The sequence below is a fragment of the Suncus etruscus genome, chromosome 15 (assembly GCF_024139225.1).
Source record: "Suncus etruscus isolate mSunEtr1 chromosome 15, mSunEtr1.pri.cur, whole genome shotgun sequence".
Classification (NCBI taxonomy): Eukaryota; Metazoa; Chordata; class Mammalia; order Eulipotyphla; family Soricidae; genus Suncus; species Suncus etruscus.
In genome coordinates, this window is record NC_064862.1 from 39100190 (window position 1) to 39120997 (window position 20808).

The window sequence follows — 20808 nt, forward strand, 5'->3', positions numbered from 1 at the left end:
AGCCAAATTATAGGAGTGCAGGGAAAGATGAACAGAGTGGTGGCTGGTGCTAAGTGGTAAATTTGAAGATGATAAAATTGAGCAGTCTCAATTTTGAATGGAGAGTACAGAATTATTATTGGTCGGCATTTGGGGTGGGAAAGAAATAATGTGCATATGATAGCTCTGGACTGGATTACAAAGTAATTAAGTAAATGATTGGTGACATTTTTAGTGTTGGTGGGGTTTAGTAGTCACACTTGGATTTTTTCATGTTTACTCCTTGTCCTATTGTCAAGAATCAGTTTTGGAGTATATGGGAAACCTATGAAGTGTTGGAGATCCAACTGAGTTGGCTACATGCAGAAAAAAAAAACCACCTCAATTCTTGTACTATCTCTCTGGCTCTGGCATCATTTATTAAGCTGGCAAAAATATTGGAGAAGTGAGTTTAGACGAAAGTACAAAGATTAGTTCAAGTGTTTGCATCAATATTAAGTGAGTCAGATCTATTGGTTATCCAACTGGATATATAAAGAGTTCTAATATCACAAAGACCTTTTTTCTATTTTCTCTCTCTCTCTTTCTCTTTTTTTTAGTTTTTGGGCCAGACCCGGTGATATTCAGGGGTTACTCCCGACTATGTGCTCAGGAATCGCTCCTAGCTTGGGGGACCATATGGGATGCTGGAGATCGAACCCAGGTCCATCCTGGATCAGCTGCATGTAAGGCAAATGCTCTACCACTGTGCTATTGCTCTGGCCCCTAATATCACAAAGTCTTATATAAACAGAGTACATTTTATTTTCCTTCTCCATGCATACTTCCATATTAATTTTCTCTTCAACTCACAGATGATTCTGCCTTTATTGCAAAAGCTTACTAGGACAACACAGGTCACATATCCAGATTCCTTAGTCACATATATTCTTGGAAAAATAAAAGACATGGGTTGAAGTGGAAGAAGGGTAGATTGGGAAGGTATGGAGGATAGGGGACCTGTGTGAGTTGACACTGCCATAAGCTGTCATTTGTACATGCAAAGTGATGAGCAGAGAGAGACAAAATGCAAAGAAAAAACAAGAAATAGGAATCATGTATATATAAGAGAAGATAATAATTCCGGGTTAGCTATGGAATAAAAATTGTAAATTCTTGTTTATACAATGGATGCTACACATTTTATATAAAATTTGTTTCAAGAATCCACTGAAGCTTTTTCAGGTTATAAAGAGTTCTTTCAATCATATGCCCTATACTATCTATAGTTGTAGTCATGACAACTAATACATCAGATTGGTGATTACCCAGATCTATTTAAAAAAAGAACACTTATATCCAATGTGCTTTGTACTGAGCAATACAGGAAAATATACCATAGTAATCAAACATAATTAAAATAATAAAATATAATTATACAAATAATAAAAGATATGTTACACATGGACATTTATGTTACAATATATAATTATTGAACACAAACCATTTTCTTCATTGATGAGATTCTGCTGTATCCTAAATCTATCAATGATCTATTTTGTTTCTCAAAGACTATAAAATACTAAATATAATTTTATCTTCCAAATAATCTTATTGCATGATAAATGTTCTTAATTTCTAGGCGTAACATTAAGTACCTTTCTAACTTTATTACAAAGTTTTCTCCCAATCACTTTCTGTTTTAAAATATTATATATCATATTTATGCACATACAAATGTACACATGAGAAGTCTTTCTTTTAAGAACTTCATCTTGACTAGTTATGAATAGAGACAGAGTTAAATACATTTTATGAGTTTTCATTTATTAATTGAAGGAATATTTTGATAAAATGCATTGACCCTATATAATGTTTCTTTATTATTTTTGCATTACAAAATTCTATTTAAGGAATAACTTTGAATAGACCTTAAAGTCAATCAAAAGTTGACAGCTTAGACGTTAATATTTCCATAGTGGAATTTTAAATAAAAGAAAAGACTTCTAGAAATAATTATTAAATTTGATGTGGAACACGGATATAAATTCCTTATGTCCTAGATTCATGTTTTTCTTTATTATTTAGCAGGGTCTCACACAGAGAAGCAAATACTGAAACCTCAGGATATATTTAGTGACTATTCTAAGGTCTCTGTGTGAAGACCTGAAGCACCATGCCCCCACTTATCAAACCAGATCTTTTCAAATAATGTGAATGAATAGGGGATGGTGAGCCAAAGGCATCTATTATAAAAAATAAACACAACAATATGGGCAATAATAGATACTTGCAGGACTTATTTTGTTGCCTGATGATCACTCAAGGGAAGATTAGTGAACGGTCACTGGATGGTCTTGAATCATTATGGTCTCATGATATATCAATAAAGAGATTTATTCTAAAACATCTTACTAGAAGTTTCTGTTGATAGGCTATAATTTTCTTCCAGAATGCTGACTCAGGAATCTCTGGCTCGCCGTATCTGTGTGCATGGAGCTGTCTTGATTTTTGTTTACCCTTATCATCTTTGACTCTCTCTTCCTTTTCTCCATCTTCTCCTCTGTGAGCAGAATGAAAATTTTAAGTCACCAAGAAACAAAAGATATAGATAGGCATGGTACCAAAATATATAAATCAACATACTTAAATTGCATTAATAATTTTGAAAGCCTATTTTCTATCAATGAGTTTTAGGAATTAATGCTCATCATAACCTCCTGTAAGTGAATAATTCTATGAATTTTAAACTTAGTGTGTGTTGTCTAAGCTGTGTGTTTATATCTATACATAACACTTTCCCTTTCAATTTAAACAAAAATCATTTAACTGGAAAAGAAAAAAATGACTTTTTATTATGACTTTACACATACATAATTTTAATTTTATTGAATTGTATTGCGCTGAATAGTTCTGTGTTTGTTTTGAGGTCACAACTTTAAACTTTAAAGGTTTGTTCAGAGCTTACCCCAAGCTTTGCATTCAGGTATCAGTACTGGGGATGAAAGAATATGGTGCCAGGGATTGAGCCCAGATCAGCTACATGCAAGTAGGAGCCCTCAAACTATATTATTGCTCCAGCCCAATGCATCAAATACTGTAAAAGTAAATGGAATGTAATATATAGTTTGAAAATCCTATCATATATTAGATTTTATATTTTTAGGGGGGCACACCTGTGACACTCAGGGGTTACACCTGGCTATGTGCTCAGAAATTGCTCCTGGCTTGGGGGAGTATATGGAATGCCAGGATTGGCATTCTTGGATTGGCTGTGTGCAAGGCAAATGCCCTACCACTGTGCTATTGCTCCAGCCACTTATATTAAATTTAACAGTATATTTTGTAACTGTGATACTTGTATAACAATATTTGTTCTAAAAATAGTTCTTAGAGGTTTAAAACAGTTGTAGAACTATAAACATTTTGCAATCACTGAATCTGCCATTTTTGTATTTTATCATATATATAAAACATTATGCTGCAGTGGTTAAAATATATACAAGTTGTTTCAAGACAGGAATATGAAAAGTAAAAATAAAAAAATATTTTTGACTCATCCTATGATTTCACTTATTAGACAAAGCCTTTTTTTTAAATTATGAGTTTAAAGCTCAGTTTTTATGCAGCCTAGCCACTAGGATTTAAAATCAGAGGTGCATATATTTGATTGCTCACATGCATAAATAATGTTAACATATTAATTTGTTGTAGTTTGATGCTAGAGATAGAATCCAGGGCCTCACACATGCCAATGTCAGGCACAAGATCTACTACTCAGCTATGTCCTCAGTTAGTTTCAGTATATTAATTTGCAGACATTAATGGAATTAAGAAGTGTTGATAATGTTATAGGAGGATGAGAGGAGAGTTCCTCCCAAGTGGTGCTCAGGAGGTACAAAGACTATTTTTTCCCATTTTTTGAACCGCACCCAGTGATGCTAAGGATTTACTCCTGAATCTATGCTTAGGAATCATTCCTAACTAGGCTCAGGGGGCCATATGGCAGTGGGAACTGAAACTGGGATTGCTGCATTCAAGGCAAGTACCTACCCACTAGTACTATTACTAGTACTATTAGTAGTAGTAATTAATACGAGTAATTTCTCTCATACCATCAAGAGGCTCAGAAATTCTCACTTAACTGAGTTTACAGTTGAAGGATAGGTTTCAAATATGCAGTGCTGTGCAAGCCAAACAGTGTTCAAGAGCATCTGGGGCCATACCTGATTGTGATGGGATTGGGGAGCTTCCAGGATTGAATCTGGCAATGCTCATGGAGCCATGTGGCTGCTGGAATCAAACTAGGGTTGGCTCTGTGCAAAGCATACCTATTAACCCTGGTAAAGATCCAGCTGGTAAAACAGAAACTGGCTACCTAAAAACTCTCTAGTATAATATAGCTTTGCTTAATATTTGCTATATATTAAAATGTAGAATCATATATGCATAGCCCATAGTTTACTTTAGCCTATAAAATAAATTAACATTTAAAAATATGAGTTTTAGAGGCTGGAATGATATTACAGTGGCAGGGTGTTTGCCTTGAATGCAGCTGACCTGGGACAAACCCTGGTTTGGTTCCCAACATCCCATATGGTCCCTGGAGCAATTTCTGAGCATAGAGCCAGGAGTAACCCCCAGAGTGCTGCCTGTTATGGCTCCAAAAGCAGAAAAAAAAAGAGTTTTGGAGGCTTGGGCAATAGCACAGTGGGTAGGACATTTGCCTTGCATATGGCCGACCTGGGTTTGATCCCCAGCATCCCATATGGTCCCCTGAGCCTGCCAGGAGTGATTTCTGCACATAGAGCCAGGAGTAACCCCGGAGAGCTGCCCATTATGGTCTCAAAACAGACAACCAAACAAAAACATAAAAATATGAATTTTACATGAAATTTAACAGTATTAGTCAATGAAAATAAAAGAATAGAAGGACAAATTAAATTTTATAAGAAGAGGGACACAAGGCAACTAAAGTTTTTACTTTGCTAAGTTTTCAAAATGTGCTTATGAAACTAAAATTGAGAAAAGATGTAGGTATCAATAATTGAGAGACATTATATTTTATAAAAATTATACATCTATTGTGCATCTATTGTCATACCAATATCTTCATTTCTTTTCTTTTCTGGTTACATTTATAACTTTGTGCCCAAGCACCCATGAGGAATATTAATGAAAATGAACCCTTGTAACATGAGTTCCATATCAGATCTGCTGGATCAGATTCACAGTGGCATATCCCACCTTAGGACAACACTTTGAGGAACACACAATTTTTTTTACACAATATATTTTTTTACAGTTTTTACACAATATATTCAGTGGTTTTCCTTCTAGATTTTTTACAAGAAAAGAAATGCATGCATGGCTTTCATCACAAAATGGCAGGAGATAATCATCCTTGAGAGGAACGGAGTGTATGCAATCTCTGGTGGGTTGTGTGTTGGGGAAGAAACATGGAACAATATCCTTGTGAGAAAGAGGATACTGAGCAGCCCATTGCAGGCATTTATTTGTGTCTCTCTAAATGAAGCTTTCATTTGTGAGTACCTCTATGAGAAAATAGATTTACTTGTATAGTATTTTCTAAGAAGATATTTGATAAAATAAAAACATACAGACACTATACATACTCAGCCTTTTCAGGTTCAGATTTAATTTCTTCCTTTTCTTCCTTTTCTTCTTCTTTTGCTTTCTGTTCCTTGAATGAGTCAATGGGGAAAGAAGGTAGAGGATTACAAGTCACCTTTGTTTTTTTGTATTTGTTTTGCAGTTACACTTAGAGACACACAGGGGTTATTCCTGACTCAGGAATTACAACTGGTTGGCTTGAGAGACCATCTGGAATTGAACCCAGATCTGCATGCGAGGCAAATGCCCTACCCACTATATTATTACTTTGATACCTATATATATATATATATATATATATATGAATATAACCTATAAAATGATTCCTTCTCATGCATATAGGATCAACTGCTCTATATGTTTCTAATTTTGTGACTCTGAATACAAATTCCAACTCCACATTTACCATGTTAGCAGAAATTAAATATCTCTTGACTCAACATTTTTGCTATTTCAAAAATATTCTTCTTTTTTTATTCATCTACTTAAGTCTTACCTATCAAGGTCAAGTTGCCCCATTGGCAAAGACTCATCGAATGACTCAAACTGTTTTGAGTTTGAATACATTCAACTATATTTAAATATAAAGTACTATTTAAAGTACTATTTCCATTTTTCTACCATAATATGACCTCTACTATCTATTGACCACATTACTTCTCATGACTATATTATTTCCTGATATGCTCTAAATGGAACTTGCAAACAGCAATGATTCTTTTAATTCCCTATAAAACCACTGCACTGGGAATAGACATAGAGTAACCAAAATCCCTGGTGTAATGCTTAACCAACCTGATATTGTCATCTGAATAGTTACTTCAACTTATACCTAGGCAATTTAACATAATAAAGAAATTCTAAGGGGATTGTTTTGCCTACTAAAATAGACATTTCTTTTTGAAAACTCAAGTCATTATTCTGGAACTGGTATTAAAACTGACGAAAGTGGGGCCGGAGCAATAGTGCAGCAGTAGGGCATTTGCCTTGCATGTGGCTGACCCAGGATGAACTTGGGTTCAATCCCTGGCATCCCATATGGTCTCCCAAAGCCAGGAGTGATTTATGAGTGCATAGCCAGGAGTAACCCTTGAGCTTCACCAGGTGTGGCCCAAAAACCAGAGAGAGAGAGAGTGGGGGAAAAAGGAAAGAGAGAGAAAACTGATGTAAAGTTAAATTGTTGCTCCTCCCTGAAATTTATTCTTAGATATGAATTACCTGAAATTTTTCTTGTACCTCTGGGACAGGGACTGGGTTGCTTATTAGGTCACTGAGGCCAGCATTTGGATTATGAGGAATTAATTTATACTGTCCTCCTTCCCTTCTCAGATCCAAGCCAAATATATCAGAAAGAAGGTCGCTTTCCTCTGTCAGTTCCTTTAGGTCTGTTAGGTCTTCTGAGGGCAGAGCAGCCTCCATGGGTTTCCGCTCTCCCTCCTCTCCATCTCCTCGTACCTCATCCTGAGTAGGGTCTGGCATGTTGGCCAAGAGCTCTGCAACTTTGATCTTTTTAGCACCTTCTACTAGACTTCCTCCTAGCAGTAGGCTACAACTGATACGGAAAAAGCCTCTGAACACACTAGTGACAAAGTGCAAAAGGCTCATAAAAATACTCCAATAGGAGAAAAAGAAGGCTGTGACCATGTCTTTCATGGTCATCTTCTTCACTTTTTTCATCTGTTTCTTCAGGCTCTTTAGACTAAGCATCCGCATAAGAGTCAAGATATTATACCTGAGAGCAAACAAGGCTGACTTGACAGTCAGAATGGAAAAGAATCCCATCCGAGGCCCCTGCTCTTCAGGTTTCTCCTTCTCACTCTCTTGTTTATTTGTTGACCTCTCATTCAAATCTGACTCTGAGATCTGAGCTGCCAGCTGCATTTCAAATATGGTGTCCTCACAGAAGTTCACAAAAAGTTCCATCTTCTCTTTTTCACCCCCTTCATTGACGACATCGAATATGAACTGTCTTTTGGACTCCTTGACCTGGGGTTTCTCCCACTGAGTCCGGCTGGATTCACTGATTTCAAAATAAACCCTCTCAATGCGTTTGGCACTTCCCATGATCTCAATTCGGCCTAGGAAAGGCTGGAAGTAATTCAGCACGCTTTCGGCCAATTCCAGGAAGGTCTGCAGTCGTGTATCATTGGGCATGTGTTCAGAAAGATTTGTCAGAAGAACAGCGACATTGAAGCTGATGTCCTTGGCAGGTTCGTGGAAACGCTTGACAAATTCTTCATAGTCAAGAGTCTCGTTTTCATCTGTCTCTGCACAAGACAGGAGAAACTCAGTCTCTGACTGGGTGTAATGCTTATGGCTCTCCATGGCTTTATGGAAGTCTCGTTTGGAAATTACTCCCTTGCCATCAGGATCATATTCTTTAAATGTATCAGAAGATGTCAAATCCTTCAGCTTTAAGAACATGTCAAAAAATTTGAGAATCATCTCGACATTGTTGGAAGATTCCACAAGCATATCAACCATCTGTTTCCCAATTGTTCCGTTAACAACATTACCTAGAAGGAAAGAATTGCATTTGTTCAAAGCGAAAATTCATGACAAAGATTTTTTTTTATATAGAGAAAGTAAGAACTTCAGCCTTTGAATCAAGGATATTCCTTGTTTAAATTATTAGCATATGAATTCTCAGGAAAATATGGAAAACTATTTGAAAATATCAGTTTAAAAATGGCTATAAGATACACTGAATAAACTAAAATAACAAGTCAACTTGACCAACACATACAAATAAAGCTATTATTTCTTTTAAGTTGATAATAGAAGTAGCATAAGGAGATGAAGGGTATTGGTGGTGGAAATGTTGCACTTAGTGAAGGGGGATGTTCTTTTTATGACTAAAATCAAACTATAGTCATGTTTGTAATCATGGCGTTTAAATAAAAATATTATCAAATAATTAAAATAACGAAATAACAAGAAAAAGAATATTAAAAGGGACAAAATGTATAGCTTAATTCCAGGAAGTGAAATTTGATATATTAATAATAATAAGCACATGAATAGTTCTTGAGGGTTGAAAAATCACTTCTGACAAAAAAAGCCCACCTAATTTAACGATAATAGTTTTAAAGAAAGTTTTTAAGTCAACTCTGACTATCCAAATGACAGTTTTGCAAGTTCTATCATTTAGAGTCGTAGCAGGACTTCAAATGAGAACAAATTAGAAACCCTATCTGAATTAGAGTACAAAGTATCTCTTTAAATCGCTTTATAATTCTTTTTTGTTTTTGCTATTTGATTGATTGGTTGTTCATAATACTAAATGCTTTACTCATAAGTGCTGTAAACTAGTTATCACAATTAAAACTAGTTCTCATTGTAAGAAAGTTTGTGACTTTAGGTGGTAAAAATTTTCAGACATATTGTATAAGATGGGGCTGGAGTGACACCATTGGTAGGGCGTTTGCCTTGCACACATCCAACACAGAATGGACCCAGATTCAATTGAATTGAGATTCTAGAAAAGGGATTCTATACTCGGAGTATAAAGAGGCTGCTATATAAGGATTTTAAGCAGATATTGTATCTCTGAGGTCCTTGTATAATGACTATTTCACTCAGTGATCAAAGTGCAGCTGCACAGTGCAGAGGTAAAAAACAGAAACAAAGATTAAGACAGATATAAGGAAAACTGCTAGATAACATAATAGCCAATTTTTTTTTGAGTTTTCTTAAAATAAATTCACATGATTTTGATGAGTTCTCACACAAGCCTATTGGTATCTCCATTTCACTAGGAAGAAAACAGAAAATTGGAGATGCAATTTGTCCCAGTGTCACTGTGTGATATCCCAGTATCACACTGTGAAGAAATCTGAGAGGGCGTGCTAAAATGGTGAAGGCAGATATCTGGGGCCCATACTCGTTAGCACCACCTACTGTCTGGTACAGTAGATAAGTGAATAAAAGGAAATATAAAGTAGGGTAATAGAAACTGAGAAGCATAAGGATAAGTAAACGAGACTGCTGCCAGCAGTTGTGACTTAGTGGGTCTCACTAGAGCTTTCCTGCAGGACTTTATAAACAAAGTAGGGATTTACACTAAGCTAAATGTCTATTATCCCTACTGACTATAATCAAACAAAACTTAGAGAGTAGACTCGAAGAGAATAACTATGAAATGAAAAATACAGATAAGGCACTATTGTTTTTACTCTGCAAACATGTTAACTGAGAGATATATAGAACTTTCTTAAACTAATCAAGTCAGGTATAGATCAGTGTTGGTATCTTATTATTTATAAGATCAAGATGATTCCATAAACAAATATAAGTGATCCTGCAAATAAAAATTTTAGGCTATGTAAAATAGACACTACCTTCTAACATGGACAGCAACATGACCACCATATCCTTCTGGAGGTCCATTAATTCTTTTAAGAGTTCAATTTGACTGGAGTCCTGCAAATATTAACAGAAAGCATTTACAAGTGTATAATAAAACTGCAACTAGAATATTTCCCTTATTCTCACCTAAGAGTGTTATTTTACTCACAGTAAACTACTTAAGACATGGTCCACATGAAGGAAGGTCAAATGTAACATACAAGATCTTTTCTTCCCACTGAAAATAGTGTTTAACTTTATTTAATTTTTACTTTGTTATTTTTTTTTAGGAGTCACATCCAGTGGCACTCAGGGATTATTCCTGGTTCTACACTCAGAAATTATTCCTTGTAGGCTCAGAGGACCATATAGGATGCTTGGGATCAAACTCACGTTAGCTGTATGCAAAAAAAAAAAAAAAAAAAAAGCCCTTCTAGCTATACTATGCTCCAGTCCCATGTTTACTTAATTTTTATATTATATATAAAGCAAAGCTTCCCATATTGTTGGAAAAATGCGACATTTTTATTTTTTAATGGTGTTGTGTTAGGTCTATCTGCCTAGAAGTAGTTCAAAGTTTAACAACTTTGATATGTATGATATTACATCAGAATGAGTGCTGTCTTGTAACCTATCTGGCTCATGTTGGTTTCTTATAGCTGTTTAAAGTATTATTTGTGATCAGATTGAAATACCATAGAAGTTCTTTATTTGGCTAATTACCAATAATTTATAATTATTGAAATAATGTACCAATAATCTGCACTCAGGATTAGTCCTGTCAGTGCTCGAGGTCCTTCTGGGATACTAGGATTCAAGTTCAGTTCAGCCACATTGAAGGCAAATGTCCAATCCACTGAAACTCTCTCTGCCCCTATCAAGAATTAATTTTTACAATATATTTTATACTTGTCCAAACATGATCCAAGTTTGTCTGTATTTATTTTAAAGTAGGTTTGAAGTAGATGTCATGGTTTATAAGGACTTGAAAAAAAAGCTAGCACAAAACTAAAATGTCCCTAACTGCCCGCCCTTAAACTACTTGCCTGCAAAAATTCAAGATTTCAAACCAAATTTATTCATTTTAATCAAAACTAGAAAATAGCACTTTTGTCTTTTAGACACCAGTAAAAAAAATGGTATCTTGACTTCAATTATTGCCAATTAAATTGGACTAATCATATATTGACCAACCCTCAATAATTTTCTTTTTTTGTTTGTTTGTTTTTTGTTTTTTGGTCACTCCCAGCAGTGCTCAGAGGTTACTCCTGGCTCTATGCTCAGAAATCGCTCCTGGCAGGCTCAGGGGATCATATGGGATGCCGGGATTCAAACCACCATCCTTCTGCATGCAAGGCAAATGCTTTAATTCCATGCTATCTCTCTGGCCCCTATAATTTTCTACTTGTACTTTGTCTACTTATGACTGATTAGAGTCTCTCCTTGTCTATTCACAAAGACTTATTTTTAATCTTTGACAATATGTTTTTGCTCATCAGACACGTCTTCACAGTGTAAGAGGAAAAATTGTTATCTGTTCATAAGACAAAAGAACAAAAATAGAGCTAGGCAGTATTAATATATACTTCAAATCAAATATTATTTCCTCTCCTTGACACCTAGAAAATCTTTATAGATGTGTCAAATCTCATGACATACAGCTAAAAGTTCTCCAAAGGGTTATATTTATTCATTAATTAGAGAAAGCTTCTAGAGGTGATTGAGTAGTTGAAGAGGTCAAGAGTAATTCTTGGTCAACTGAATTTAGGGTTATTGCAAGGGCCCATGGTTGTGGTGTAATTCTGCTGGAGTTGGTGATTGCTCAATATTGATAGGGTGGTGCTGGGGAGCTTCCTGACCTGTATTTGGATATGTAATGTTTTGGTTTACTTTTGTTTTGGGTATTTTTCAAGGGGAAGTGGTGAGTAATCAGTACCTACTTCTGTTGCTGAGCTCAAGAATTGATCCTAGTGGGCTTAGGAGACCAGAAAAGAGTTCAAGGCACCAAACACATGTTGGCTGCATGCAAAGTAAACACTCAATCTGCTATTCTATTATTCTGGCCTATGTTGTGGAGATGTAATGCCAGGGATTTAAATGGCTTTCACCCATGTAAATCTCTCTTGCCCTCAATATTTTAAATTTGTGGGGTGAGATAAGATACATATTTTACATGCAGCTGAACTAGGTTCCATGTCCCTGGCATCACACAGGTCCTTTGATCCCTGAAGAAGGAAGCACTAACAGTGTCAGAGTACCCTTCCCCCCCCCCTCCCGCACAAAAGAAACAACTTCTATTTATACATATCTTAGCTTAACATGAAATAGAGAACACGGAAAAATAACAAACTGATGTTTTCAGCATGTATTCCTTGATTAACAATAATTTAATGCTGACAGAAATGATTTATTCTTTATTTGGTTATCTTTTTAGATAGCTATTTTTCTCTTTGACTTTCATAAAGCTAAATTAGCTGCTAATGGATAAAATATCCTCTACTAAGAACAGCTGCATTTTTATGTCCCTGCAAAAAAATTTTCTTCTTTTAACATGAGATTTATAGTAGATTGCACACCCTTTCTCAGTTATTATTACAATGAGTAACCATTTGAAAGGTGATTTATAATGGGTTGTAAAATTTTCAGTATCTAGAGATTCTATTGTTTTATTTCTCTCTAAAATTAATTTCTTAATATCTTTTGTTCTTATATATGAATAATGGGTACCATTTATTCTCAAGCTTGAAAAATTCTTTTTATTAAAAAATGTTCAATGTTGGAAAAATCGCTCAATAGACTACATGATTTGCATACAAGAAGTTCTATATTGATCCTGGTTCCTGAGTACAGAGAGAGTCAGGTATCACTTCTGAGCACTGTCGGGTATGTCCCACCTCCAGTTCTTTTTTAATCTATTGAAAAGTGACCTAAGAAAGATAATATTCAAATACAAGAAAAGATATTTTACTTTGTCACTGATTAGTCTCCTTAGTCACTTAAGATGTTCAAAAAGAATTAATTTACCTGAGATAGTTTCATTTGCATGTGAGCAAAAACATGAAGAAATCCCACCACTGCATCCCAGAGCCTGCTATGTGCCAAACTCTGTTGATTCCCAGTGCAAGGACCCTGGAAAATAAACAAAGACATTTGGTAATTTAATTACCAAAATTTTTATAATAACCAGGATAAATTAGTTTTTCATATTCGATTATCTAACATGCTATCTGAAAAATATAGGAATGCGTAAGGTTTGATGCTAAAATGGTATAATATTCTTGGAAGGTAGCATATTAAAATGTTCAATAACTCTGAAAATTTTTCTTGAAACGTTCATTTTATATTATCACTAAGGAAACACCGATAAAATATTTATGTTTGCTGTTTTTTCTAATTTTTTAGAAAGTATTTTTATAAAGCATTTGTGCTGTACACTGACTCCCTCATTTTCCTCCTTCCTGCAGGAGAAAATGCCAATTAAATTCCTTCCTCCCTCCCTCCCCCCCTCCCTCCCTCCCTCCCTCCCCCCACCCTCCCTCCCTCCCTCCCTCCTTCCTTCCTTCCTTCCTTTCTTCCTTCCTTCCTTCCTTCCATCCTTCCTTCCTTCCATCCTTCCTTCCTTCCTTTAGTTTTTGGGCCAGACTCAGTGGCACTTTGGAGTTACTCCTGGCTCTGTGCTCAGAAATCACTCCTGGCAGTCTTGGGGGACCTGGGATGCAGGGAATAAAACCCAGGTCAATCCTAGATCGACCATGTGCAAGGCAAACAACCTACCACTGTGCTATAACTCAAGTCCCTATAACATCTTTCACTCAAGCTACTCTTTTTTTTTATAGACAATGATATTGGAATATTAGATATAATTACTTTAATCTTGATGGCATGGAAGATCCCTCTTACAAAACTCAATGTTATTCAGAAAAATTTTAACCAAAATCAATATACAAGGTTTTTAACATGAAACAGTTCAAAATAAGCTTAAAACTAAAGGAAGTTTTTATTTGAAGTCTCATTACTACTCAGTAGATATAAAGTTAAAGTAAACTGCTTCAAAAGTTATTTCACTAAATGCAATGTGGTGACCAGATTAGCTCCAAAAAAATGGAAGGAAGGAAGGAAGGAAGGAAGGAAGGAAGGAAGGAAGGAAAGGAAGGAAGGAAGGAAGGAAGGAAGGAAGGAAGGAAGGAAGGAAGGAAGGAAGGAGGAGGAGGAGAAGGAAGAAGAGGAGGAGGAGAAGAAGAAGAAGAAGAAGAAGAGAAGAAGAAGAAGAAGAAGAAGAAGAAGAAGAAGAAGAAGAAAGAAAGAAAGAAAGAAAGAAAGAAAAAATGAAGAAGAAAGAAATAAGGAAAGAAGGAAAATAAAAGAAAAGAAACATCAGTGGTAAAACTATTAAGATCAGAATAAAGACAATGGTTTTGTTTAGAGGATTGTGTTGAGGAGAGCCAAGAGAGAGTATGTAGCTGAGGTGCTGACCTTGAACATAGACATTGTAGAGCCTTGTTCAGTAGAGATGGCCAAAAGGCACATGAAAAATGCTCCATATCATTAATCAGGGTGATGCCAATAAAAAAAAAAACACTGAACTCTCTTCTATAGATAATAGCACACATCACAAAGAATAAGATCAGTGCTGGCATGGATGTGGGAAGAAAGGAACACACTGTTGGTGGAAATGTAGTCTAGTTTGCCTTTTTGGAAAAACAATATGGAAATTCCTCTAAAAAACAAGAAAGTGAGCTCCTATATGCCCCAACAATACCATTCACAAAAATATACACTAACGGACAAAAAACCCAATGCACCTTTATTCTTATATTAATTGCAGCACTATTCACAATAGTCAGAATCTGGAAACAACTTAGGTGTCTGACAACAGATGAATGGCTAAAGAAACTCTATCTACACAATGGAATACGATGCAGCTATTAGGAAAAGTGAAGTTATGGAATTTTCTTATACTTGGGTAGACATGGAGAGTATTATGCTAAGTGAAATGAGTTAATGGAGAATGTTAGGCATAAAATGATCAACACTCATCTGTGGAATATAAATACAAATGAACAAAAACATACTTTGAGAATAATAGCCAAATGAAAATGATGGGGAGAGTGCAGTTAGGACAGAGTAGGGTTAAGGCACACGACTAGCAAGCACCTGACCTAGCTTCAATCCATGGCATCCCATAGTCCTCTAAATACCACCAGGTACACCCTGCATACCCCTAAGTTCCATTAACAGTGTCACTTGGCTTGTCCCCGATAGCGCGGGCCCTAAGTAGAACCTCATCCTTAAATCCTAGCATTGAATTGTCCAACTCAGTTTACCAAGAATCACTGAGGCCTCTTGTGAGTGCCTTCCAAAAATATTTTTCCTGGTATTTAGAATTTTTTACATTACAAATTTTTCATTAATTTAATTACATTTAGTTTTAAACCCTACGTTCTTTTGTATGGAACTCCCATGAGACATCTTTCTCATTTTTACTAGGATAGTGTAAAGAATGATTTAATGGTCTACACTCTCTCTCATGGTTTTCTTCTCTCTTTCCTTTTCTTCATATTATTGGGTACTTTATATATTTACAAGGCCTTAGAGATATATATCAATATATAATATAATATAATATAATATAATATAATATAATATAATATAATAATATAAAAGGGGCTAAAAGTATTTCAATTTGCCATATTGCAAATTAAGTTCATTCCATAAAAAGGGACATTTCAACCTACTAAAATCTATGGAAGGAGTCAATAGGAAGTATGTACTATTAAGAAAAGCACATTAACCATATTACATTTTCCATTCAATCCAATATTAATTCATTGACATTTCTTCCTATAATGGATAAAATGTTAAAATGTTTACCTGAATATATTCTGTGAGAGTATTAAAAACTTGCTTTGCTACTTGAATGGCTTTTGAGAAATTCCGTTGTCCTTGTTCATCAATAACATCTTTCCCGGAGTAATACCAATAGAAATCACTAATTGATTCCTAGAAAAGAGAAATTATATAATCAATGATTTCTTCCGATTTGGGGGATGGTGACTACATTACATTCAGCTGTGTGCTTAAGGTTTTCTCTGGGCTCTGTGCCCAAATTCATTCTTGTTGGTGTTTTGGGAGACCACATGCAGTGTAGGGACAAGACTCAAACTTAGATCCTGTGAAAAGTAATGTATGTACCCATGCACTATTTATCCAGCCTCCAGATTTATAATAGAAATAGTACTTTAGACTATAATACTGGGTATAAAATGTAAAATTAAATGCCATTCTCAATATAATTTCTAAACATATAACGGGGCAATAGTTCCCAGGCTATAAAAAACAGCTAAAGAAAAACAAAAAAACTTGAAAATGACTTTCTCTAAAATGACCTTGAATCTGAGAAAAATATATGTATTTTTCTGTTTCTGAGATTCACACAGTGAATACTCAGGAGTTGATACTGATTATGTGCTCAAAAATTACTCCCAGTGGAACTAGGGTACCATTTGTGATGCCAGGGATTGAATCCAGGTCAGTCACATGTAAGGCAAATGCCTTACCTGATATTTCTCTGGCCCCAAGAGAGAAACACAATGCATAAAGAATTATATTTTACATTTATTCACAAATAAAAAGATTCAGAGATCCATGCCTGTTCATATTTTAGCAAAGTTAATTTCTACTTTGTGAGCACAAAAATTAATCAAATCTTGGATGAATTATTTTTTGGTTTACAGATATTTGGTCTCATTTTTTTCTAGCAAAGCTAATGATATTTTCTAGATGAGAATGCAAGCATATGTATTACTTATATAATTACCCCTAAGAAACTGATAGCTACTGATAATTATTGACATGGAAAATAACACATAAATATAAGTTAGTCTCTCTATAATAACTTATATTTGTTTAATATAAATGCAACATACCTGAACTCTTAGCAGATAGTCTACAGTAGAAATAATAATGTTCACAGTTGTATTATTGCCAGTCTGAGTTCTCAGATAGTTTTGAAAATCTACATAGGATTAAAAACACTATTAAAACTCATTAAAAATTAAAATAGATTATTCTAATAATTCCAGAAGAAAATTATGACTTTGGTGAATTCATTGTGGCAAATAAAAACAGTGCATTATTTGATATTGTTTATATGAAAAATATTTTCCACAAAAATGAGTGGAATCCCAAAAATATGACTAGAAATTCAACAAAACACCTGTATTCAATTACTGTCATTTATTTTCCGGATTACTTATTAGGTCTAGATACCTAGACACTGAATGAACAAAAATCCATGAGTGACTAATATAATGATTATTCACCCTTTTGGATATTGTTATTTAACTATTTTGTAGTTGCCTAGTTCTTGTATTCCAGTAAATGTGACAGAAACAAAGAAAAATAAGATTTAGTCCCCAGCCTCATGTACAGACCTTAGATGCATATACTTTAGATGTACAGAGCTAGCAGAGAGCTAGATATATTTTCTGTAAATAAAATACATTGTGCTAAGTCATACAGCAAAATAGATTTCACAGATAATGAGATGAGGTACAAATAAAGTGATCTATTTCTTTAGCAATTTTCCCTTTTAGAATAATTTGAATATTGCATTAACTTACAATATCAACAATTTTTGGATATAGCCTAAAGCTTCTTTATTTATCCCAAAGGGTACCTCTGTAATTTCTAATTAATCTATCTTTCTTTACTTGTCACCTTCTCCAAGATGAAAAAAAAAAAAACTATGTGATAGAAAAACTGGCAAGAATTAAGTGACATGGCTAGCAAAGGGCTTTCAAGTGGCAAAAAAGACCAAAAACAAAAACAAACAAACAAAACATATAATGTCAGAGAATACAAGAGAACATAATTTCTTCAAAAGATTATATGTAATTGAATTAAATTTCATCCAATATTTATTTCTTGCTACTGTCAGGTACAAACCTGAATTGTGTCCCTCACAAAGCAGTTGCAGAAAGCGGAAGAGGTCACAGGTGAACTCATCATCCTGTAGAACCTTTTCTCCTGCAGAAAATCCAGAGCGATTAAGAGTTTATAAATTATTTTCACTTGCTCCTCCCTCTCAACTCCCTCCTACTGAAAACTTGCAAGTCAATCTAGCATAGTTCTAAACCAAAACAGTCACAAATCATAGTAGCTTTTCTATCTGAAGCTTGTAAGAGCATTTGCTTGGCAGATAGGTGCATTTGTATTTTGTAAGAAAAGAACACTCAAATAGTAAAACTCAGATTTCTCTCTGTTAAAAGTAGCAGCATGGGTTTGGCAACATTTTAGGAATAGCAAAGATTCTAACTTTTTGTTTATTTTGCAAACTGGGGTTGTGTTTGTTTTGTAAAATAGGGATAATGTCTATACCAGAATGTTACATTTGTTTTTCCAGAAATGACTAAATGATTCAATGTAAAGGCATATATATGTCTACATGCATATATATAGTATGACCAAGACTTTATTTTATTAAAGAATAGAGTATTTTTATGAAATTTACAAATGAAATATGTTTATTAACTCACAGTAATTAACTTATTTAATATTGTCTATAGATTTTTTTAAGTAAAACCTCTAAATAGAAAATAAAGATAACTTCAGTTTGGTACATTATTTAAGAGTAAGAAAACAGGCACACCTATATCTAAATATCAGACCAAATGAAAGAAAGACTATAGTGGCTCAATATCTAATACAGTGGACAATATCTAGCAAAGACAAAATGACTTGAAGCTACTATGTATCATTAAATATTAAATATAATTGTGGGGCAAGGCAAGGATGAAGCCTCAGAAAAGAAGTCAAATATTTTACTAATATTTTGATTTATTTGTATCATGATTACACGTTACTTTGAAAGCAAAACTATAAGAAAGAAACAAAGGAAAAAACCCAGCATCATACAGATGAATGTTCACAGAGTACAACTGAAGAAAAAAAAAGCAACATTATGAGTATAACTTGGAAATTTATGTTTATTTATAAAGTAAAATGACAGAAAAATGTTACTTGGCAAGTGAATAATGTACTTATGTATTTAAATAATAATAAATTTTTATACTGTAAATAATTTGGGCTAAGAAAGAAAACTATGCAATGAGCATGTGTTTACTTTAAAATTATGAGTGATTATAATGACAGAGAGCTGATGGACTTACCAGTCTGCAGTCTGTGACTTTCAATGTGAGAGGCTTCATATAATGGGAAGGTTAGGAAGCAAAACCATTTTGAAAACTAATATAAACATTAAAAAAAGTAATAAAATCATTGTACTGGTTGCTTGTTCGCCTATAAAATATGACATTTGGTGACCACAATAAAAGTCACCAAGTATACAAATATGGCAAGTTGATGTGTCAACTTTAAACGCATTGTTCAAAGTATATTGTTTGGTATCTCAATACAAGGCTGATAAGCCCATTCCTCAGTGTTTATTTCATGATAGAATAAGAGGGAAGATAATCTTAGACTAATAAATTAAACCATTCTGTGATAATAATAATCATAATAATTAGTGGACAATTTTAATCAGAATAGTTTAGAATTATTTTTAAATCAAAATATTTAGTTAATTGCATAGAAAGATTGATTCTTTTCTTTGAGCCCATCTAATATTGTTTTCAGAAAACAAAGTCGATAAGGATGCATGTATAATAAATAGTTATATATTAATTGTGGAATTAACCCTTGATCATAAAAATATTCAGAAAAATTAACACTGGAAAAAATCACTCTACCTGTGTACCTAAAAATGTTCAGCACAATGCACACTGATGATAATTTGTTTGCTGACATGCACAGAATTTTCTCGACTGTACACTAAAACATATACAAGTAATTGCACTTACATGAGGACACACTGCACAGAGCAGAACAATTGGGAGGAAGTTGAGAGAATGGACACATTAAGCTCTCATTTACCATTAGGTAATACCAGGTAGAAACTCGGGTGTTGTTTAATGAACACATTTTCATTTGATTAAAATGCTGCCATTGCCCATGCTGCAAGTAGATGATGCAGTAACAGAGATGGATTATGGCTTTATGTCTGCGGAAGGTACAGGATCAAGTCTATTTGGGGATGTATGCAAAAGAAATTTCATTGTAAAATGGAAAATAAGCTTAGTAACAAATAAAATGAGAAATATGTTGAAAGTTGAAAGTGCTCTGACATACTTTGTTTTGAGAAGGGGAGTGGCTTTGGGTCACATTTGGTGATGCTCATGGAGCCATATTTGATGCCTGGGATTGAATCAGGGTCTGCTACATGCAAGGCAAACACCTGAACTCTTGTACTGTCTCCAGCTATGCTCTCATAGTCTTAATATATTATTTGTAATAGCTCTGAAACAACAAAATGAAGGTATTTTGAAGAATATTACTTAAATTTCACTTTATAAGAAGAGCATAATTTCTAACACTATAATAAGAGGAGAATTATTTCATTATTGTTGCTGATGAGTTCATTCTTTTCACCCTACATTTTTACCTATAAAACTAATATAACATGTAGATGTTCTATATGTTTATATATTTTAAAAAACAGCCATTTTAATAAATTATGTCAAAGTTAAATTGTGAAAATAAGAGAATAAAAATGTTATGCGATAAATGTAGTTTTTGTACTTATTAATTTCACTTGTAAATTCAAAATCTGTTTTAATTTTGTGGGCAAATATATTATCCAGTTTATAAATTCTCATTTTGAAACAATATTAGTTAGACCTCACTAAATCCTATCTAAAATCATGAGACCCAAGCTTTAACAATTAAACACAAAATGGTGCCTGTCAAGATGGCAGTCTTGGAAGGGGAGGTTCATAGGAAGGAATATGTAGTCATTGGTAGAGAAAGATT

General features: G+C 34.2%; 1 protein-coding gene across 1 annotated transcript in view; it reads right to left on the reverse strand.

The window, feature by feature from the left end:
• Positions 1-20808, reverse strand: part of RYR2 (ryanodine receptor 2) — a 685578-nt gene that overhangs the window by 46484 nt on the left and 618286 nt on the right. The window contains exons 85-92 of the mRNA XM_049789034.1: positions 17887-17967; positions 16866-16954; positions 15811-15939; positions 12964-13068; positions 9933-10014; positions 6811-8108; positions 5595-5662; positions 2374-2521 (exon numbers count right to left, since the gene is read on the reverse strand). Of these exons, the coding sequence (XP_049644991.1) occupies positions 2374-2521; positions 5595-5662; positions 6811-8108; positions 9933-10014; positions 12964-13068; positions 15811-15939; positions 16866-16954; positions 17887-17967 (2000 nt within the window). The remainder of the gene's footprint in view (positions 1-2373; positions 2522-5594; positions 5663-6810; positions 8109-9932; positions 10015-12963; positions 13069-15810; positions 15940-16865; positions 16955-17886; positions 17968-20808) is intronic.